The sequence below is a fragment of the Xenopus tropicalis genome, chromosome 4 (genome assembly GCF_000004195.4).
Source record: "Xenopus tropicalis strain Nigerian chromosome 4, UCB_Xtro_10.0, whole genome shotgun sequence".
Classification (NCBI taxonomy): Eukaryota; Metazoa; Chordata; class Amphibia; order Anura; family Pipidae; genus Xenopus; species Xenopus tropicalis.
The window spans coordinates 111,800,871-111,824,223 of NC_030680.2; the positions used below are offsets into that span (position 1 = coordinate 111,800,871).

The 23,353-nt window shown below is 40.3% G+C and overlaps 2 protein-coding genes across 5 annotated transcripts in view; both read right to left on the reverse strand.

The window, feature by feature from the left end:
- The window catches only part of kif14 (kinesin family member 14), a 29,811-nt gene extending 21,447 nt beyond the window's left edge, over positions 1 to 8,364 (reverse strand). The window contains exons 1-8 of one of the 2 annotated variants that reach the window (XM_012962501.3): positions 8,286 to 8,364; positions 6,224 to 7,356; positions 5,854 to 6,108; positions 5,348 to 5,435; positions 4,198 to 4,296; positions 3,710 to 3,762; positions 1,268 to 1,298; positions 114 to 221 (exon numbers count right to left, since the gene is read on the reverse strand). In XM_012962501.3, the coding sequence (XP_012817955.2) occupies positions 114 to 221; positions 1,268 to 1,298; positions 3,710 to 3,762; positions 4,198 to 4,296; positions 5,348 to 5,435; positions 5,854 to 6,108; positions 6,224 to 7,299 (1,710 nt within the window). In that variant the 5' untranslated portion in view covers positions 7,300 to 7,356; positions 8,286 to 8,364. The other variant, XM_004913741.4, reaches the window with a different exon arrangement.
- A 5,129-nt stretch (positions 8,365 to 13,493) lies between these two features.
- Positions 13,494 to 21,277, reverse strand: ddx59 (DEAD-box helicase 59). 3 transcript variants are annotated; one of them, XM_031901038.1, is made up of 7 exons: positions 19,713 to 21,276; positions 19,276 to 19,440; positions 18,167 to 18,256; positions 17,096 to 17,347; positions 16,653 to 16,805; positions 15,762 to 15,890; positions 13,494 to 14,516 (listed from the first exon to the last, which is right to left on the reverse strand). In XM_031901038.1, the coding sequence occupies exons 1-7, from the start codon at positions 21,015 to 21,017 to the stop codon at positions 14,256 to 14,258; spliced, it is 2,355 nt and encodes a 784-aa protein (XP_031756898.1). In that variant the 5' UTR covers positions 21,018 to 21,276; the 3' UTR covers positions 13,494 to 14,255. The 3 variants fall into 3 exon arrangements, with proteins under 3 accessions (XP_031756898.1, XP_031756897.1, XP_031756899.1); XM_031901037.1 differs by having other exon boundaries at positions 19,276 to 19,443; positions 19,713 to 21,275; XM_031901039.1 differs by lacking the exon at positions 15,762 to 15,890 and having other exon boundaries at positions 19,276 to 19,443; positions 19,713 to 21,277.
- Positions 21,278 to 23,353: the final 2,076 nt, after the last annotated feature.

Consider the following 23,353-nt stretch of genomic DNA (forward strand, 5'->3'; position numbering starts at 1 on the left):
AAAAAAACAAACACTATTGAATGAAGCATGTGGTAGAGAGAAAAGCTTATTGCAATTAGTAAGTCGATTATGCCACATGAAAAGCTCTGTATCACCAGGTACCTAGTATGTACCTTGGTTTGGGTCATAACAAGAGTGAATACAGAATGAGATCTGGAGCTTTTATCATTCATTCCTGTAGCAGCTGTCGCTCTTTGCTTGTTTCCCAACTCCAACCAGCTCTGTAAAATACAAAAAGCAGTTAAATACAGATAAAAGTGGCAAAAGGTAAATAAATAATAATAATAATACTTGTGCTAGAGTTACATGAGGCAACTTACTTACAAAAAACAGGATTATTAACTAGCACTCTGTCAACATGAAAAAGTCTTGCTGTAGCTGAAACACTACCTCTTTATTTTAGTAGGAGGTAATATCCAAAGACCAGTAGCAGTCTCTGGGAAAGACACAAAGAGCCAGACCAGCCAGACATGGCTATCTGATTCATTCATTCATTGGTAGACTGTGAAGTGCGTTTTAACTGTGCCGTATTACCTGCCCCTGGCCACTGTCAAAAGGGACCAAAAGTAGAGTAGTCATGCAATGAAGTTGTTGGCCACTTAATGGCCTTTACATTTTTCATGTTGTACTTGTCTATAGGAAACTTTAAGAGACAAATATACCATCTTAACAAAAGTATTGTCCTCTTGCTATATATGTCTATTTCTATAAATCCATTCATGTAACTGAAGGTAGTTTCTGGCTCCTGTAAGCCTCCATTCTTGCACACCATTGACAAGAAGCCACTGTAGAAACCTGGAACACAGTCTGAATATTTGTGGAGGAGACAACCACACAACCTCTACTATGAGATACAATAATCCAATGCCAGAATATCCTACAATTTCAAAAGCAAACACGGTTATATGCAAATATAACCACAAATCCTGTAATAAAAATCTGGTATGATGCCTTTTCATGCATTTAACTGTATTTCACAGTCCCAAAATGAAAATTGTGCATGCGGCATTTAGAAACATGCTTAAAAATGCAACAGGATAAAAACCCTTAAATGTATGCACATGACAAATGTTCAGGTTTACTTGCACTGTACAATTATTAGCGTGTTTACAATACATTCAAAAAGCAGTAAAAGCATCCTCAAAGCATGAATCTTATGCCTGTGTATATAAGTTGGAAGTTTCATAATTATACCCCATAGAGAAAAGGTAGAGCAAAAATAAGTAAGTAGAAAAACCCTGGGGACCAAATGATCCCCACTGCTCACCTGAATATCTTGAAAGGAAGACACAACATTCCTAAAACAAAAATTTAAAAAAAAGTAATTGCTTAAAATAAAAATATTGTAGATCATGATTTCTTATTAGACAGAAAACATCATATTATATTTAAAGTCATAAAAAGAACAGGAAGGAAGAAACACAAACTACTTTTAGCTGCAATTACATTTACAAATGTACTTTTTGAACATTTTTTACTTAAAGAAAAACTATACCCCCAGCATGAATACTTAACCAACAGATAGTTTATATTATGTTAAGTGACCTATTAAAGAATCTCTCCAAACTGGAATATATATATATCAGTAAATATTGCCCTTTCACATCCTTTCCCTTGATCCACCATTTAATGATGGGCTATTTGTTCCCTCAGAATTCACATGACCAGAAATAATGCAGCTCTAACTGTAACAGGAAAAAGTATGGAAGCAAAAGGCAGAACTCTGTCCATTAATTGGCTGATGTTGCCTAGCATGTATGGGTGCCTTGGCTTGTTTGTGTGCACTGTGAATCCTATGATCCCAGGAGGTGGCCCTTAATTCTTAAAATGGCAGTTTTCTATTCAGTAGGTATTCATATTCACTTAGTATATAAGGTGCTCTTGTAATTAAGAACAAAAAAAAAATCAGACAAAAACAGAATTAGTAGGACTCATTTGGGAAATGGCACTGATATGTCAGAACTGTCTAATCTGCAAATGAGCGAAAAATGTTCTGTTTGGCAGCAATGGTAAAGAAATACTGTCATCACAAGTTTCTCTTATATTCCCTCACATTAGAACAGGGATCCCCAACTTTTTGTACCCATGAGCCACACACAAATGTAAAAAGTTGGGGAGCAACACAAGCATGTAAAATGTTCCTGAGGGTGCCAAATAGGGGCTTCTATATGAACTGGCAGCCTAAACAAGGTTTTGTTCGTCAGTACAACTGCTTTTTATGCAACCACAACTTGCCTCCAAGCTAGGAATTCAAAAATAAGCACCATCCAAGCAACATCCAAGGTGTTGGGGAGCAACATGTTGTTCCTGAGTCACTGGTTGGGGATCACTGTATGAGGTTAAAATTTTATATATATATATATATATATATATATATATATATATATATTTTTTTTGTTTCAGAAGTTCTGTGCTTTGTTTGCACTGCCTAACCTAAAGAAGTAGGGCAGAAATGTTGTACATTATTTTTTGTGGTTCTGTACCAGCCCAACACAACCACAGCCCTTTAGCAGGGACGATCTCTGCCTCCAAACATGCCCCAAAAGCCCCCCATCTTCATTTATGCTGATTCACTGCACATGCTCTGTGCTGCTGTCACTTACTGAGTTTAGGTAATAACTCACTTATAAACTCATTATTAAATTCTGATGCTAATTGCTCTCATATAGAATATATTTTTATATATCAAACATAAAAGTCCTAATACAAGGCTGACTAGCAAATAACACAGATTATTGCTGCATAACAGCTCTGAAATTAGAGCAATTACCATCAGAAATTAATAATCAGCCCTGTAGCATCAGCTTATATTACAGGCAACCCTTACTGTATGCTTGATAGTGTGACTACACCTAAGCTTATTTTCATAACAGCTGCTCAGAGGAAACTAAGTATGTGAGTGTCACTGACAAATGCAAGATGGTGAGCTCCTGTAACCAGGCCTGGATCATTACCGTTATAGAGATGATAAATGTTTAGGCTGGTGCAATAAGGTCAGTATATAAAATATGGTCTTTGTAGCCATATACATTTTAAGATTGAGTTCTTCTTTAAACTTAAAATTAAATTCTCAGCTTGTATTTTTAATTTCTGGCATAAAACAAAATAGAATTCACACACAAAAACTGAAAGAACCACACAATCCCACAATTCAATCGAAGCACTAAAAGAAGCTTTAATTTTGGCAGTCTAGATATCCAAAAAATACAACTTAAATAAGCCAATTTTACTACAAATTGGCAGGTCAGTAATTTTAACAATAATCTACACCAAAAAACAGTTTTTGCATCATGAAAGAAATTTTAATTCTAAGCAACTTTCCAATATACATGAATAAAAAAATGTTCAAAATTAATAGTTCAAAATTATTTTTAGCTATTGAAAGCTGTATTTAATGGGGTTTTTGTTCTCTGGTTCTGGATTTTTAAACAATGTAACAGAAGTCAATACTCATTAAGATCTTTTAATCAGTGTGCTTCTGCTACATTGTTTTAGGGATGCAGAGAATATAAGCAGACAGATGCTGCTTTCAACTGCAATTACATTTACAAATAACTTTAAACCACTGAATGTGATTGGAAAGTTACTTAGAATTGCATTATCCACATTGCTCATTCTGTTACAGTAGGAAACATTAAGCTACAAAAAAACTCTGTACTGCATAAAACCTAGAAAAATATAACATACAAAGCAGTGTATAAAAACTTACATAGAAAGGTCTTCAACATATGGCCCTGTCAATGGATGCTCTCTCACTTTAAGCTGCAAAAAACACATAAATATTAATATTTGTTAAGAGATTCTTCCAAACAATGATGAAACCAACTTTTTCACAATTCTTATCACTCCCTTTTAGAAAATAAACAATACCTTACTTTCAAAGAAGTCTTGGGCTACAGGCACACAAGATTAGTTGCACACAAGGAGATTAGTTGCCCACAATAAATCTGCTCTACGGCAGGCAACTAATCTTTTTTTCCCACCCACAATAATATAAATTGCAGGTGTGTAACCTTATACGGCTTTTAATTTTTCCAAAGTTGTGTCTCAACGAAACTTCTGGCGACTTAAGAAAAACGAAAGACTGTGTAGGTTTTCCCACCAACGATTTACTTTATATATGTCAATGATTTTATACACAGTGAAACATTTGGAGACAGTATTATATAGAATAAAAAAAAGACATCCAATGCTCACTGGCTGCTTCTTTTGCCCATTCTCTGCTTTGAAGATCAGCAAGTCGTGTATCTTTTCGTTGTACACTTCAAAGTAACTAATTTCCAGATGGAAGGAGAGCTACAAAATGAATGCACATAACATGGTTAGACGCTAAAATAACTCCACTCTTTTAGACAGCAATGGGCTTTACATAGTAAAGGTTTGAAAAAGTCAATGTAAAATAAACTAGTCCCATAGTATATAGTAATTTACAATCTACTTTCCCTATCACATCCAACACAGGGTGCTTTGGTCATGTGAAAACCTTCAATATTAGACTCAAACACCACTGATAAGTAAAAAATATTGTACATTTATTTCAATCCATTAAAAACAACAAGAGACCCCAAACATCGAATGCCTAACACATTTCATGCTTACCCAGCACTTAATCATAGGCACCCATTAGGCGACTTGATTAAGTGCTGCGTAAGCATGAAATCCGTTAGGCATTCGATGTGAGGGGTCTCTTGTTGTCTTTTAAAGGATTGAAATAAATGTACAATATTTGTACTTATCGTGAGTGGTGTTTGAATCTAATATTGTGTGTATTAGTTTTACCCTCTTTTGGTCAGCAGGGGAGGTTTGTCTCACATCACTACATAGTTTTTGCCCATTTTTTTACTTTTGAGTTCCAGGCATCCTCAATGTTCTGACATGTGAGAACCTTGCCTGACTGGCACTTTATCATGGGTGGCAAAAAGTGCTAAATGTCCATGTTTTTCAAATGGAAATTCAGCAGAAATCCAAGTGCAGTCAGTTTTCATCAGGAGCCATTCAGCTTGCCTATGTGCTTTTGGTGTGTGAGAGGAAGCTAGGATACCTGGAGAAAACTCATATAGACACAAGAAGAATGTATAAAAAGCTTGTAGAAAGTGCTATGATCAGAGCACAGCTAACTACTGACCCAATGTTATACTTTAATCACACTAAAGCATTCTCCTTTGACAGTTGTAAAACTACTGGTGCTCTGTTGAGGTCTACAGAGAATATGGAATGGGGGTTTAGTTGTGGGAACACAGAAGCATGCAAGCAGCAGCAATGTGGAGAGGCATTAAATCAATAGAATGTTCTACAGAATGAGGCTTGCAAAATCTAGATGACTAGTGTTGAAATTTTGGAACTATACCTTTTGCTTCATTGTTGCCTGAATCCTGGAGAAAAGATCTGAACAGAACCTTGGAATAATTCCCGGTTCTCCATCAAAACCCATCATACTGGAAAAAAGACACCTTTTAACAACAGCTAACAGAATACGTACATTTACTTTAAATTCTAAGAGGGGTGGCACACTTAGCATCAGCATATATTTAATTTGATTTAAGTAAAAAGCAAACCAAATGGGCATGACTATGACTTTGTATATGCCTGAGGACTTGAAGGCAAGTCATATTATTGTGATTTAACAAAAGAATGTGCCTATGATTAACTTTCTCATAGTAAATTATATATGGATGTTATGTATTAACCATACACAAAGTTATCTCCAGTCTAGTAACCCATATCAGCCAAACTCTTAGTTGCCATCGTTATAAAAACTTTAAACTTGTAACAGTTAAATGCTCTGGCTAATGTCAATAACTTAATTTGTGCTTTTTACATGTTATTAGCTCCAACGTGACATGTCGTACTTACGTATATGATTTTCCTGAGCCAGTTTGGCCATAAGCAAACAGGCAGGTGTTATAACCCAAGAGTGACCACTCTAACAAAGGGACAGCCAGCTTCTCATACACTGAAGCCTGGCCCACAAAACTAGGCTGAGATTTTTCAAAGGACCAAAAAGAGAAGTCGTAACAAAAGATGTAGTTCTGTTTGGAGTCTGGGTGCTGAACAGTAGTTTCCTGGCCATTCATAAAGACCACTTGAACTGCCTTCTCATTTACTTCTCTAAAAAAAACATTAATTAAAAAGTGTTATCTTTGTCATGCAAGTCTACAGACAAGGACTGCATTTAAGCTTCACTGATAAATCAATACACAAAGAATGTTTAAAAAGACCTTACCTCTTACTAAAGGGTCTGACTCGAACCGCAACGGTCACTGCACAGTTCTCTGCCTTAAAGTGCTCCTCTTCTAGATTGAAGTTGCTGAAAGCTGTGTCACCTTTTGGCTGAATTTCATCAGAGGATAAGCATACATCTGCTGACTTTTCACTTCGCCCTGAATATACAGAACCTGGTGTACTTGAGTTTTTCTTTTGGGAAGCTGGTAGAGTGGCAACTACTCGTTTAGGTGTAACCTGTGGGCTCCTAATATTGCGTGTTGAAGATGACCTGGACAAACTGGTGGCACCAAGCTGTGGCATCCTCTGCTGATCAAGACCATTCTTTTTTGTTACAGGAGTCTTCTTTTCTTGCCCTGGTTTCCCCAAACTGCTTCCTTTATCATTTCCTTTTATACCCAAAGTGCCAACTATAGGCCCCACCTTATCTGCCTCCTTTGATCGCCCCTCCACCTGAGTATTCAAAGGTTCTGCACTACTTAGTTCAGATTTTGGAGGAGACATTTTGCCACTGACAGCATTAAAATCTTTGTTCATCATCTCACTTTTTATATCTTTGCTTGACATTTTGACAGTAAACTTTGAAGGCCCAGCTAGAGAGCCAGGTGTTATATCCAAATGTTCCATTGGAAGGCAGTGTTGTAGTACTTCCTCTGTGATTTTGTTTGGCCTAGCATTTTCAGTTGAACCTGTTCTTAGGCGCCTCTGTAAAGTCAGACGTCTGTCGGTGCAATCTTGTTTATTAATTGTCTCTGTACCTTCCTCTGCATGAGGAGAACCTTTACTGCTTCTTTCTCTTCTCTGAAGAATTAATTTAGATCCAGGCCTAGATGTTTTGAGAGAAGCCTGAGATTTTTTACATGCAGATATTACATATGTTGTGTTAACCTCTTTACTTTTATTAGAGGAAAGTAATTTTTGCTGCTTTACCCCAATACCATCTGCAAAAGTTCCCTTCTTAACAGGGCTTGCAATAATATTATTTACAGCATTTGGTTTAGAATGGGGCCTGTTCTGAGCAGCCAAAACCCCATACACATCCATGTGAGGCCTGGTTGATATTCTTTCAGAAGACATTCTAAGGCCTGCTCTAAACCATTAGGTTATGAAGAGATGGGAAAGAAGTCCATTCCTCTGGAAAGAAAAAAAAAAAGCCTGATTACTGACAGTTGCTTTTATTGAGAACTTTCTATCTACCACAAGATATTATTTTAGAAACACATATACATAAACACATATACTCCTACCAGTTTATTTTTAGAAGTTATGTAAAGCATTACAATCTACACAGGGTTCCGTATTAATCCGCATATATAGGTTTATTTCTATGAATTTCAGTTGTCGTACTGATTTAATACGTATAACCAAACCTTATTCAGCAGACGCTAAAGGAATGCCACATTAGGTGTGTTGATTCTTGTGTGTCTATTACCAAAACAAGCAGCTTCCCACAGGGCTGGGATCAGTAGCCTAAGGCAACATACATACACAATGGCATTTTAATAAGCTCAGTTTATGTACACCATAGGATGGCACTGCATTTTTCTTGTTGATACAATTCCCATTTTTATTTATAACACTGTTCAACATAAACAAAGAGCATAATCATCTGGAGACACTGATGTGACATATAAATGTGACAGAATGTCAAACATAATATCCAAGAGGCATTCCCCACACGGATACGTAGCGAGAGGCAGGCTGCCCCTCTGACAGTAAACAATAGAGGCCCCCAGTCATGCAAGAAAAGGATAAATCTTATGGTATTTCATTGCTACAGTAATGTGTACAGAATGTGCAGCCGCCCGCATGAATTAAAGCAGGAGGGTGGGAAGGCAGCCGGCCGGCAGGTTTGGTTGGTAAGGGGTCCGGCTGTGCTGCACTTACTTGGCTCCCGCCCCCCTCGCTGTCAGTGAGTTGAACACATCGGGACAATTGCGGTTGTTAGAGCGCCTGCATGTTTATCCCCGCTACACAGATATCATTCTGCCAAATAGTCCCGCTTCTTCTAACACAGCCCAACAGCCCCGATTTCCCAAACATAGTCCCGGATCGCTACTTACACCTCCCGCCTCCTGTTTTAAATAAAATCCCGAAGCCACAAGTCTCATCACGCGAGACTGGCGTGACAACTACACGGAAGCGCAATGACGCAACAGGGAGCCGCCTTGTGGGAGGGGCGAGTCTGATAACGCAATAGGAAAATGCTAGTAAATTGTGGTACGGTAGTTCCACTCAAACCCTCTTCTCTGTTTGTATCTGTTACAGAACAAAATAAAGAGAGAAACAGGAAAGAAGTTTCTTGCCCTCTGGTGCCCAGTTGCCTAAGAAGGCGTTTATATATTCAGCTCGAAGTTCCAAATTGTGCAGGGGAACAAAAAAATAAAACTTTTTTTTGGTTGCCAACAGTACCTGCCCAGAGCTTTAGACCGACCCAATGTCATGAGGGAGATAATGATCCAGTCATCAGGGGTGTAACTACAGAGGAAGCAGAGGGCCCAAGAAAGTAGGGGGCCCAATAAGGCCCTAAATATAGAGCAATTTCAATATACTGTAACCCTTTCTTGGCACACTCACTTCTGCATACCTCCCAACATTTGAAAAATGAAAAGAGGGACAAAAAGATTTGGCGCACGCAGCGCAGCAAATTTTTTTTACCACGCCCCCTTTTGTGGCCACGCCCCAATTACCACACCCCATTAAAAAAAAATACTCCTTTTACATAGATCAAATGGGAGCAGACAAAAATATGCTATACCCTCATACTGAACGACCTAAGGAAAACAATATAGCAACTCCTACATTAAAATACAAATATAGAGAGAAGGCAATCAGTTATAAGTGAGTTATAACTAAGTACCAGTTTTGCCCCCCCATACACGGTAGCCCCCAATACACAGTGCCCCCCTATACACAGTACCCCCAATACACAGTAGCCTCCCATACACAGTTGCCTCCCATACACAGTAGCACCCTATACACCGTAGCCCCAATACACAGTGCCCCCTATACACAGTAGCCCCCTATACACAGTAGCCCCCTATACACAGTGCCCCAATACACAGTACCCCCAATACACAGTAGCCCCCAATACACAGTAGCCTCCCATACACAGTTGCCTCCCATACACAGTAGCACCCTATACACCGTAGCCCCCAATACACAGTGCCCCCTATACACAGTAGCCCCCTATACACAGTAGCCCCCTATACACAGTGCCCCCTATACACAGTAGCCCACAATACACAGTAGCCCACAATACACAGTGCCCCCTATACACAGTGCCCCCTATACACAGTAGCCCCTATACACAGTGCCCCCTATACACCGTAGCCCCCAATACACAGTGCCCCTATACACAGTAGCCCCCTATACACAGTAGCCCCCTATACACAGTGCCCCCTATACACAGTGCCCCCTATACACAGTAGCCCACAATACACAGTAGCCCACAATACACAGTGCCCCCTATACACAGTGCCCCCTATACACAGTAGCCCCTATACACAGTGCCCCTATACACCGTAGCCCCCAATACACAGTGCCCCCTATACACAGTAGCCCCCTATACACAGTAGCCCCCTATACACAGTGCCCCCTATACACAGTAGCCCACAATACACAGTAGCCCACAATACACAGTGCCCCCTATACACAGTAGCCCCTATACACAGTGCCCCCTATACACAGTAGCCCACAATACACAGTGCCCCCTATACACAGTGCCCCCTATACACAGTAGCCCCTATACACAGTGCCCCCTATACACAGTAGCCCACAATACACAGTGCCCCTATACACAGTAGCCCCCTATACACAGTGCCCCCTATACACAGTGCCCCCTATACACAGTAGCCCCCTATACACAGTGCCCCCTATACACAGTAGCCCACAATACACAGTGCCCCCTATACACAGTAGCCCACAATACACAGTGCCCCCTATACACAGTAGCCCACAATACACAGTGCCCCTATACACAGTGCCCCCTATACACAGTAGCCCCCTATACACAGTGCCCCCTATACACAGTAGCCCACAATACACAGTGCACCCTATACACAGTAGCCCACAATACACAGTGCCCCTATACACAGTAGCCCACAATACACAGTGCCCCCTATACACAGTTTCCATCCCACCCCACCCCGTACCTCCCATAGGTGCTTCGTCTGCTGCTTCGTTATGCCTCTCCTTGCGCTGCGCAACAGGCCCTTTTATAAGGTTACGCCCCGTGCGTAATGACGTCACACCCACAGGCGCAACCTTATAAAAGGGCCTGTCACGCAGCGCAAGGAGAGGCATAACGAAGCAGCCGACGAAGCATGAACATCTCCAGCCTGCGGATCCCGCTGTGCTGGATAGTTCCATGAATGTCCCGCAATGCGGGACATTCATGGAACTATCCGGGACAGCGGGACGCGCCATAAAAAGCGGGACTGTCCCGCGAAAAGCGGGACAGTTGGGGGGTATGCTTCTGTTGGGCTGTATACTTGTTTAGACAGGAAATTTGGTCCCCTTTTGCAAATAAAAGGTATTGAGAACTGGGATTTTAGCGCAGTGCCTCCACTTAGTGAGACACTGAGGAGCACACCTCAAGGGGATTTCCACTAGGAAATAATCACACACAATTTGCAGCAAATATCAACTTTATATAACTGGGTGTAAAGGCAAAATAATTATAACATGCAAACAGTAATAAACCCTGCTTTGGGAAATCTGGATGGGGTTTATGGGGTTAGCGCTACCTGCCCCAAAGTACCTCTCCCTTTGGAAACACCTGTCCTCACACCGGGGACACACAGGAGACTTTCAATACCTTTCCCTCAGATGGATCACTCGCTGGGGATTCGCAGGGTTAAACATCTGGCTGTAGTGTACCATATCTCTCTTTACAGTCACTGCTTACTGGATAGTCTCTCTGTCTCAACTCTGGCAAACCAACAGGGGCTCCCTTTATAAGCTGCTGGGCCCGTCCCTGAATTTTTGGCTCCAAACCTAGGCAAAACCTTTCTCCCACCAGTGCACTGGGGCATCCAGCCAATCGGGTTCCTCCCCAGTCTGTAGATGGGCTGGACGATGTCACAGACTGAGAAACAGGGGAAAGAGTTCTCTGATCCCCTACATTATCTTGACATACCTCCCAACTGTCCTGCTTTATGTGGGACAGTCCCGATTTTTGCGCCCTGTCCCGCAGTCCCGGATTAATTTGTAAATGTCCCGCATTCCCTGAAGTTCCCCGCTTTTTGAAGTCCCCTGCTCTCTGCTCTTTTCCCCCTTGATGTCACACTCGTCTCTCGAAAGGGAGCACCACAGCTTCCATGCAGCTCAGTCCCATTCTAACATTCAGGTGAATGCGATACAGAAGCTGCGGTGCTTCCGAGAGACAAGTGTGACGTCACGGGGGAAGAGAGCAGAGAGCGGGGAAATTTATTGTGAGTGCTCGTCTCTGGTCAGGCTCAATCCTCCTGCTTTTTAGTGTTTATGCCTCATGATGTAAATCTTTCTTCAAGCACTGCAAACTTCTTATCTTGAACACCATGATTTGGAAAGCTCAGGGGGGAGATTGATAGAATGCTAAAAAGGCCTAATGAAGGTGCTTGAAGAAAGATTTACACAACTGAAAGTGGAGGGAGGGGGCATAAACACTAAAAATGGAATGGCAGGACCCAGACAGAGGATTGACCCTAGAGGGGGGTAACCAAAAAACTGAGGGGGTGTGCAGAAGGAAAAGCAGAGACGTGCTGAAGCTGTGTGAGCAAATGTAAGTAAGTATTGTTTGGGGCGTGGCCTGAAAAACAATTTTCCCACAAAAGATATTTTTGTCCTCAAAAGTTGGGGGTATGTCTTGATAGGTCAACTATAGGGGCCCCAAGTTGAAATTGCTGTGAGGCCCAGTAATATCTAGTTACGCCACTGCCAGTAATGGATCTTTTTTTTTTTTTAAAGGCGACATATCATAGAAAAATTAAGAATGTACAAGTGAATTATACTCCTCTAAATATAGAAGGAATGTGCTTAAAAAAGTTGTGTTTCAGACTGATTTATTGAGAAATTCTCCCAAAACCTCACTAGTCCAGCCCATCTGAATTCTCTGGATGTGCAGGGGAGCCACCGGCACTCAGTACAGGATAGAAACCAATCAGCAGCTAGGCTGACCTGATAGGGAACTAAAGCCTGTCTTTGCGTGTGTGCCTGCAGGGCTGTGATTGGCTATCCCCCTATTGCTGTGCTTCTAGCAGGGATCATTAGGATATATATATATACACACAATATAAGAAGATTCTTGATATTTATTACTAATACAACACTTAGGAGCAGATTTATCAAACTGTGAGTTTAAGTACACTTAGGAACGAATAGAAAGTGGGTGAGTTTTCATGTATTAAGCTCTAAACTCACATTTTGATAAATCTGCTCCTTAATGCTTGTTTTGAAAATGTTACTCCACTCTAATTCTGAAAGTTTGGATATTTACAATCCAAAAAAATCTTGTATTAAATTGATAGCCATAGGTGAAGACAATTGCCAGTTAAGGGGTGTTCAAATATTGGGCAAGGGATCTTGTTTTGTTTTACCCATACCAAAAAGACATACATTATCAGTCCATTTATTTTGTACCCTTGTTGTACTAACAGTGCTTGATAGTATAATTCAAAGTAAGACATGGTTTTGTGTTGGGTATCCTTATTTATTCTTATTGGTTTACCTTGCCATATGTATAGATCAAGTGTGGCTTCTAGTTCTTTAAAGAGCTAGTAACACCTTTTTAAAACGTCCTGCCAATAAATGTAATATACCACATATTGTTTATTTATTTACTCTATGGCATATCCATTGATGTGGGGTGGATGGAGGCTATGCCACATTTTTAGGAGAGGCCTGAGGACATAGCCACAGTGCCTCCAACATGCGCTTCGTGCTGTACATATCTGGTCCCTCTAATGCTTCACCAACATTGCCAGCACCCCAGTCCAGGAAATCGAGATGGCACACGTCTGCAGTCAGCACAGGAGACAAGATAGCGTGACAGTGCACACGTAAGAAGTTAATCCAGGAGAATGAGTGTGTGCATATAGAGCTTAGAATTTTGTTAGAATTTTGTACTTTGTAAGATTGTATAGCGCTGCGTACCCTTGTGGCGCTTTATAAATAAAATTATACATACATACATGTCCTGCGGAACTAGAAGCATAACTTCAAACAGTATTTATTTTCAAAAATTGTTAAAGTGGTAAAGTTGTGATAAGAAAATCCCTTCCATTAATAGGTAAACTTGATTCAAAATTTTATTGTTACTGTCCCTTTAGATCTTTGGGGTCCTGATGTTGATATCCTACTTAAAACAATATGCACGAGCCAAATGTATTAAATAATGTTAAAGGAGGTCTACTTCTCCTTTCTATTCGAGAGAAAAGCAAATTCTTAAAGGGGCATTTCACAAAACAGCACAATAAAAACGAATCTTATAAAGGCTAGAGTGAGCAGATATCTAACATTATAGCAAGAACACAACTTCCTCCTTTGCAGCTCTTTAACCTCTTAGCTAGTCAGAAAGTTTATTGGGGGGGGGGGGCACATTGGATATAACTGCTAAGTTAGTCTGCTTTTGATTTGCCGCCACCTAAATCTGTAGCTCCTACTCCAGAAAGAGGTAGTCACCAATAGAGAGATGGAAAACATATAAACAGAGCCTTACAACCCACTTCTGCATGAGAAACAACAAGAAAAAAATTGCTATAGATTACTGACACCAAAGCCTTATAGAATAAAATCTCTACTTTATCCTATAAGCATGATTTAAATTACTTAATTGCCATGATCCTCCATATCTGACCAAAAACACTCCAAATCACACTCTAACCACTGTCAAATGTTTTACTTTCCCTTTAGGCACAGAGATATAAGTATGAAACAACAATATGAGACATTGATATTTAATCATATATTTCTACAACAGAGAACAAAGTTTCCAGCAGTCAGAGTCCTTGTAAACATGGCCATAATCCTCAGCAGGAGAGACCTAGTGACAGTCATTTATGAGATTTATGCCTGTCATGTTTTCGAATAAGATCAAGAATTTGGTCTCCCGTTACCACCTTCTCTTTGTCCCGCCGCAATCTTTCGTCAACTTTTTTCTGTTCTTGTACATAGGGGGAATTTAGCAGCTGCGGGGGCAGCAAAGAGCCAGTGGGCTGCACTCTCTTCACCAGGTCCCAGAAGAGGTTGCGGTTGTTCTTGTTGATGAAAGTTATAGCTGTTCCCCTGTGGCCAAGCCTTCCTGCTCTGCCAATCTAAATTTTAGAGAGATATGCTTATTAAAAAATCAGTTTCAAAACACAGCATTTTGATTAGTTTCTCCTAAAATACCCTTTATTCATTCATGTTCATATCAGCTGCATCTGTACTTTATCTAAGAGAATTTAGCTCAGTAGTAGACAGTTGTAGTTCCAAAATCAAAGTCATGCAAGTTGCCTGCAGGAGAAAACCTTGTGCAACTTGGAATAACAAAGTGAAGCATAGGCCTTTCCACTTGTGATTCCCTTTATTGCTGGTAGAAAGGCTTTTCAGGGAGATTAGTCAACTGCTACCACAGGCGACTAATTTCTCCGAAATGCCTTTTTCACCGGCAACAAAGAGAATAACCTCTATCAAAAGAAACACAGGATTTCTTGTTTTCCTCTGTGTAAATTTGTTCTTTAGGTATCAGACTTCATCGCTCAGAAAAATCCTTCTTTCCTGGGACGGAGTCTGCGCAGCTCTCCTTTCTCCCTTCTTCTGCTCCCCCCTCCCATAACAATGTATAAAACACACTCCCCCTCCCATCAGAATGTGTGATCTGAGCTACCAATGGCTAGAGCTGCAGCAGGAAGCTACTGAGACCAAGCTATCGGCCAAAACTATGTGTCATAAAATTTTATCGGTATGTGTATGGCCAGCTTTACACAGGAAGATGGGTCTCTTCAAAACTACAAAAACTTCTCTTATACAATATAGGATATTTGTTGCCAAGAAAACTTGTAGATGCTCAATCAAGAGAAAGTCTAAAAAACAGTAAAAAAAAACAAAAAAAAAATGTGTATATATATATATATATTTTTTTTTTTTTTTTTTTCCCCAAGTGTTACTGGCCCTATTGATGTAAATCATGTTATTAGTTAATTTGGGTTAAATTTTGTTTTACAAAATAAAAATACTCTGTTTTTGGTTAAATTACTTTACTGATAAAAACATAAAGGTTTCTAAAATAACCCAGAGATGCAAAAGGCAGGGCAACATATAAGCTACTTGGACTTACAAGGCCAGTCTCAGACATGAATAGTACACAATTAAATTGTCGGACTCTTTGTTTTGCACACTTTTATTTTAAGCACATACTTTCAGAGGACATTTATATTGTCTTTTGTCATACACTTCCAACATTTAATTTAATAAAATTTAAGCTCTTTTAGATCATTAAATGATCTGATCATTTGTATTTAAATTATCAGTCACTAGGGGGGCAGCATCAGTTCATGTTATTATATGTTCCTCCTTACCTGGTGCACATACTCATCCATACTCGATGGCATGTCAAAATTCACCACCAACTTGACATTCACCAGATCCAGCCCACGCCCCAGAACTCCAGTGCTCACCACAACATCATATTCTCCCTGGAGCAAACCCTGCATAAAGAGAGTAAAAGATGATACTCCCCAAACTAGCTTGCATGGTGCCACTCCCTGGATTCCTGGCAATGTCCAATATAAATGAATGCCAATGAACTAGTGACCTTGGGAGTGTTAAACCCATTTAATTAACTATAACCACATCAACGTTTGGGGGAGGGGGGGTTCTGATGAAGTACAAACTCATATACAAAGATGTATTTGTATAAATTGTATACATTTTACACTCCAGGTTTCTATGTGTTGCTGAAAAGTACAAGCACAAATTCTCTCTCTGAAACGTTTTACTGTGAACATGTATGCACCTTCTCCAAATTACCATGTTTACACAATATACCTAGAGCCGAAATTCTGCTTTGCACAAAGTTGAACCCTTTGCAAAGCGTTAACTCCCTTTGCAAGGTATAATTAGGGATGCACTGAATTCAGGATTCGGTTCTGGATTTGGCCTTTTTCAGCATGATGTGGATTTGGCGAATAGAATCCAAATCCTTAAAATCAGGTGACTTTCTGTCACATAAACACGGAAGTTGACAATTTTTCGCCGTGACCTTCTCTTTGGCCCTTCCTTGTCCTAATTTGCATATGCAAATTAAAATTCTGTTCAGTATTTGGTTGAATCTTTTGCAGAGGATTTGGGGTTCGGCCGGGTCCTAAAATAGTGGATTCGGTTCATCCCTAGTTATAATTATGACACAACATCAGACACCCTAGAAGGGCCAACTGTACTGACACTCTGTGAAGAGTTAATATAGTTACCTGCAAGATCTTCATTCGTTCCACCTGGGATTTATCAGAGTGCATTGCCACACACTCTAACCCTGTGATCTTACTGACGGCATCACTCAGCAGATCAGCACCGAGACGGCAATCCACAAACACTAAGACGGGGGGCTGGAAAAGCTTGGAATCCTAATATTGAAGACAGTTTTGTTTCAGGAGTGGGAATAAACAAGGCTAGATATAGTCTTTCTGTGATTAATTGACTGCTACTTGTCAAATATCTGTATTTTCATCTTTGAGCAATAATTATACAAATTACATTAAATTAGTAATAAAAACAAAAAATAAGCAGAGGAATCGCTAATGGAATTCAAAGCATGTTTTGCCAGAATAAGCATTGGTGATATTTTCAGTAAGTACAAATTAAGTCATAATGGCTAACATAGCTATCATTAAACAACCTGTCAGCAGATGCTTACATTCAAAATTTCAAAGAGCTTTTTCTTCTTTGAAGGTTCCTCCACCCACAGCACAATCTGTCTCACGTTGGTGCAGGGCTGGTTTTTCTCGCCTACAGTGATTCGCACAGGATCCTGCAGGAGCTGCTTTGTGAAGGCCTCAATGCCAGCTGGGATGGTAGCTGAAACCAGAATGGTCTGATGGTCGTGTGGTACAACCTCCAAAATATCTAGGACTTGCTGCTGAAACCCCATCTTCAGCATGGTATCTGCCTACACAGGAGAGACATCTGAGTATATTACTTCTGTTTCATTGTTTTTGTTAGATATAATATGTCCACAGCACTTGCACGTATATTAAGATTTCTTTATAAATAGCCAAGATACCAAGCATACAGTCTGTAGGCTAAGTAGAATCTTCTAAAGTGTCTTTGCTTAGAACTTAACTAAAAAACATCAAAAGGCTTTTCTCTGCTCGGTAACCACAGTTTCTGACAGCTGGATAGCTAGCTGGACAAAATGAACACTGCAGCTTTTTTCAAAACTCAAATATGTCCACTGCAAAAGTGCTGACGAGCAATTTTACATGTATGTTTAGAGTGAGTGCAAATGGCAAGAAAAGATTTTTTTTTAATAGCATTTGCCATGCAGTTTTTTTCTGTGCATTCTATTGAAGAGCAAAGCATTAATTGATCTAAAGTTTCCCAATGGGTTCCCCCAGGTATCCCCCAGCAGATATCAAACCTAAATGCAAATTAAACTGATATTGACAAAGTTTGTTGGATTAAGCATGTATTCCCAAATCCCAATCCCATGGGTAAAGACCTACAGAGAAACATGCCATCAGTTAACTTGTGTGTTGCTGTGCAGGGGACCATACAACATGCTAACCAAATTTAAAGAATATTTTTGTCTGTACCTTAACTGAAAGGAATTCTGTGCTTATATACCTTAATTGAATGGATTTCTATAAATGATCCTATTTAGCACATATTGATACTGTATTATTATTCTGGGCAAGTAACAGTCCTTCATTTTGTAAAGAATGGTCATAACAAACATAAATGTTCTAGATTCTATACACACACTTACCTCATCCACAATAAGAATCTTTAGATCACCAAGATTCACAGAATCCTGCTTAATGATTTCTAGAAGTCTCCCAGGAGTTGCTATTATAACCTAATATAAAAACAATTACAGATATTAAACTAACTAGTTATGGAGTTAGAGAATAATACATGCTGTTTGTGGCCTTTCTCCTAAAACAAGTGTAGACCCATAGCAGTTTTTGATGGCATTGATCTGGAAATTTTTCTTGACTGCCTATCCTGCGCCTTACACACACCAATAAAATTATCTCTACAGAAACTGGTAGGACTGTATAGTTGCAAAAGTGCACAGTCCTATTGGCTTCTATAAAACCCTTCTATTTGGCTGGCACAGTATGATAAGTCATTTTCTGCTAGGAAGAACACTGGATGGATTATCTATTTGATAATATTACTTTGTGTATGAAAACATTTCTGTTTGTGCATGTTATATAGCGTGAGGTCGATAGGATGCAGCTTGCACTTCGGGCCTTATTATTCAAATTACTTCAAGGACCATGAAAATATGAACTATGGTCAATAAAGACTCCCTAGTATATTCTACTTCAGTAAGAAAAACTTTACACACTTTATTCAGTTGGTTTCGTATATGACTGACCACTATACCCAAACGTGCCACTTAATTAATATCCTATACAGTGACCACACTTAGTGACTTACACACAGGTGATTCTTCAGGTGATTCCAAGAATATTCCATGAGTTTCATAGTGAGTGCAGAACTGAGTAAGAAAACTATGTACAGGTATGGAACCCGTTATCCAGAATGCTCAGAACCTGGGGTTTTCCTGATAAGGGGTATTTCTGTAATCTGGATTTTCATATCTTATGTCTACTAAAAATTAACTTAAATATTATTTAAACCTAATAGGATTGTTTTGGCTCCAGTAATGATTAATTATATCCTAGCTGGAATCAAGTACAAGGCACTGTTTTAGTATTACAGAGAAAAAGGAAATCATTTAAAGAAAAATTGAATTATTTTATTAAAATGGAGTCTAAGGGAGATGGCATTGCCGTAATTCAGAACTTTCTGGATAATGGGTTTCCGGATAATGGATCCGATACCTGTACAACAATTGAGAATTACCTGTACACCTTGTTTCAGACGGTGTATCTGAGGGGGCAGAGGCATCCCGCCCACAAGTAGTGCAGTCCTCATGTGAGGAATCCCACGCATCAGTTCTTTGGCCTGTCCCTCTATCTGCACAGCCAGTTCTCTAGTGGGTGTAAGAATCAGTGCAGCTGGAGAATCCTTCTATGTACAGAGATTGGCAAATTACTAAAACACTTTTCACAGATAGGCTTAGTACCTATTAACTGGTTTGTGTTGTATTTTCAAAAAAAATATTAAATATAATATGATAACATTATTTTGTATGTGCCAGAAATTGTGTCACAGTTACATTCAACAACATATCACATTGTATTTAATAAAGACATTTTCAACTAATGAATGAGAGTGATTAAGTGACTTAGACCCAATGGGATATGTGGCTTTAGCCACAGTAAAGAGTTTAACTTTACCTTTTCAAGACATCGAATTATAGCTGGAAGAAGAAAAGCTGCAGTTTTCCCTGAGCCAGTATCTGCACTTGCCAATATATCTCTTCCCATAAGCCCCACTGGGATCATCTGCATCTGTATGGGAGTAGGCACTTCATAACCTGCTGCCTTTATGTTAGAGCTGAGCACAGGAGGAAACTGACAGTGGTCAAACTCCATGATAGGTTTGCACATCTCATTCCCATGTACTGACAAGCTAAGCTGCTGTCTCAGGTGGTTTATCTGGTCAGCGCTTAACTGTGAGATGAACTCATGTTCCTTGTAGATATAAGGCATTGGGTGGTTGTATGCGGTCACATGTGAAGTATCTGCATCACTATTTTGGCATGAGGTCAGTTCAGTGGAGACTGTAGAAGTGATGGCTGAATTATCCAGAGGCCCAATAGCTGAATACAATAAAGGCTGTGGGCTTAAGGTAATGTCTGTGATAGCACATGGGGTGCTGGATGCTCCACAAACCCGCAAAATGTCCATGGCTTTGCACTCTAAGCTGCACACATCATGGTCCGTCTGGTCACATATATACTCTCCATATCTTCCACAGATTACACATACAGGATCCCCAGGAAACGGCCAGCGCTGACATTTACTGTATGACTTAACTGCTTCTTCATGGGCATCCTCTGAAGATTTGGATAATGGTGGGAGTTTGATAGGTTGTGAGAAAGAAGCAGGGATGGAAGGACATGATATGGATGGAGCAGAGGTGGGTACGGATGGTGTGGGTGTTGTAGAAGAGCTTGCAGCCTTGAGGAATTGAGTGGAGGTGGGTGCAGGTGTAAGGGAAGGGGTAGCGGTAGGTGCAGGTGTAAGGGAAGGGGTAGCGGTGGGTGCAGGTGTAAGGGAAGGGGTAGCGGTGGGTGCAGGTGTAAGGGAAGGGGTAGCGGTGGGTGCAGGTGTAAGGGAAGGGGTAGCGGTGGGTGCAGGTGTAAGGGAAGGGGTAGCGGTGGGTGCAGGTGTGATGGGCGAAGCAGAAGTGTGTAAAGACGAAGCCTCAGTAGTGAGCAGAGATGGGGCAGCAGGACTAACAGCTGGCATAAGAGAAGTAAAAGCAGAGGCAGCTACAGATGATGCCGGTGGGGTCGGAGAAGAAAGGGACACTTGCAGAGTCGGATCAGGCACAGACTCCGCTGTAGAACAGTATGGGGATTGCTGCGCGGAGGGCACAGGAGCGGGTGTAGCGGACTGGTCCTTTAGCAGAGGGGCTCTCTTCCCCACTGTAGTCTTCACTTCCAGCCGCCGTTTCAATGCTCGGGGCAGGAACATTGCGACCGTATCACTGCCAAAGCCCGAGTTTATGCCTTGCCCCTGCTATCCATGTAGCTCAGACACGTTCTTTTATTCCACAGCCACACAGTTCGATTAGTACCGGCACCTTGGAACGCAAAGCAAGACCATTTCCGGCACACAGTTATGAGGTAACTAGAAGCGTAATTGCCGAATGAGTGCTCAAACAAACTGTTGTTTCGTTATTCGGTATTTGCAATTATTATTAGACGGGATGTAATAAAAGATATGGTGGAATTAGCTGCTTTCTCTTGTTCCGTAGTTCCGTTCTAACCCACCCTGTAGTGCAAGAAACCATAACTGGTGTTGAATGCAGTATCTTTCTGTTTATATTCTCTGCATGCCTGGCTCTGACTCCTGAAACAATGTAGCAGAAGCCAGATAATTACCACACCTGGAGTAGAACTGACTTTTGCTGCATTGTTCAAGAGTCAGACCAAGCCAATCAAAAGGAATAAACAAACAGCTGTCAGTAGCAAATATAGTTACAAATAACCTAAAAACCATTGACGAGTTGGAATGTATATTGGATATGTGTTTAGATACATTTACTTTCATTATAAAAAAAAGTTTTTAGTGAATATCATCCCTCAAATGGATGGTATACTGCATTATATATATGTCATCTGGACTTTAACCTAGCACCATGGTATACACACCATCAATATGAGGCACACTGCCAAATCCCCAGACTGTGGAATATTATTTTAATACATATAGGTTATAGGTAACAGTGTCTAATTATGCTCATTAAATACAGTTGCTGGAATCATACAGCCCTAGTTAAATATGAAGAACCCTATGGGGTCCTGTGTGTTTCTCAGTTGAGCTGCAGCCACAGTAAAAGGATTATTTGTGTAATGTTAAGAACTCTGTGCTGTGCTGGGTATCAATGATGTCTGATCTGAATTGAAATACAATTCAAGTGCCAGCCTGGGATCCTAGGGGTAGATAGTAAGGAGAGACAAAGAGAGGTTGGCAATGAATAAGAAAGATGTGTAAGTGGTGGAAGGTGGTAATAGGTGATAAAGTGACACGTGTGAGGTGGTGATGGGGATGGTAATAACAGATACCAGGTAAGGGACCCTATCTTATAGCTATTGTTGGACCACAGGCTTCCTGGTCCAACACATGACCTAGCAATTGTCTTCTGGAATATTTTATTTGCCCTTAAACTATGTTTTTCAGGCAGTAATTTCATACCTGAACAAAACTGATAACAGAACCGAAGAATGTGGGACACCAGCATTTTATATTTAGAGCTTCCGGTTTGTCCTATTTTATTAAAGAAAAAGTGTGCTCTCTTGGGTCTTGGAAATCACAAGCATTGCTTATAAACCCAATTCAGCTTCTGACTGAAGTGTAATTTAGGCCAAGCTGACGCAGCATTACAGCAGCACACTTGAAAACAGCTGTTTTAGGAAGAAATGTACTGGTGCACAGTGAGGTAGCTATTGTTATGTGAAGGGTGCTGGGAAGAGAGCCCTGGGATGCAAAAGCTCAGTTAAATGGTCACTACCAAGGGAAGGAGGAGATCATCCTTTCACCAGCAGAGAAAATCCGATTGATACAGGAGGTGTATCCAGATGTTACTGGCCATTTGGGCTAATGAAAAGTATAGTTATTGGAAAAAGGGAGCATAATCAAAGAAATTCTACATACATATAATATAACACATTTGAGAGAAGGCCTACAAGATCATGGCAATATATTCACAAGAAAAACTCCTGATGCATTGGGGTTGTGCTCCTAAGAGGGGATACGATCAACATTCAGTTATACTATACAACTCCCTACAAAGAGATGGGGTAATAAGCAATTTATTTGTGGGGGTGCAAAAGTTAAATGTTTGGTCTGTTGGTGCAGCTTTAAGTTGTGGAGGGGCTGTGACAGAGAGTCCCTTTAATGTTAAATATGAAATCAAATACTTTTGTTTTTAAGTTAAAACATTTATACTTGTTACAAATGGATTTAACAATCTCAGCAGTTAATCATATATTGGCTGACCCACCTCTATGCCTCAGGCACAGCAATTACTTTCACTTTAATTTCTGCACTTCCTTGATGTCTCTGATCCCTCAAATGCCCCTTCCCTCCTCACTGCTTATGACTGTGTAGCCTGAGCATGGTCATCATAATACTGGTGCATACATTCGATTTTGGAATGATGCAAAGTCTGCCTTGATAACAGTTTAAACTCACACGAACTGGATAAATCACAATTAAAGTGTAAATTCATGTCCCCGCAGGTCTGAACATATTCATAAATAGGCAATTGGAAACTAGAAAAGAGGGGCAATCACAGAGCATACTCC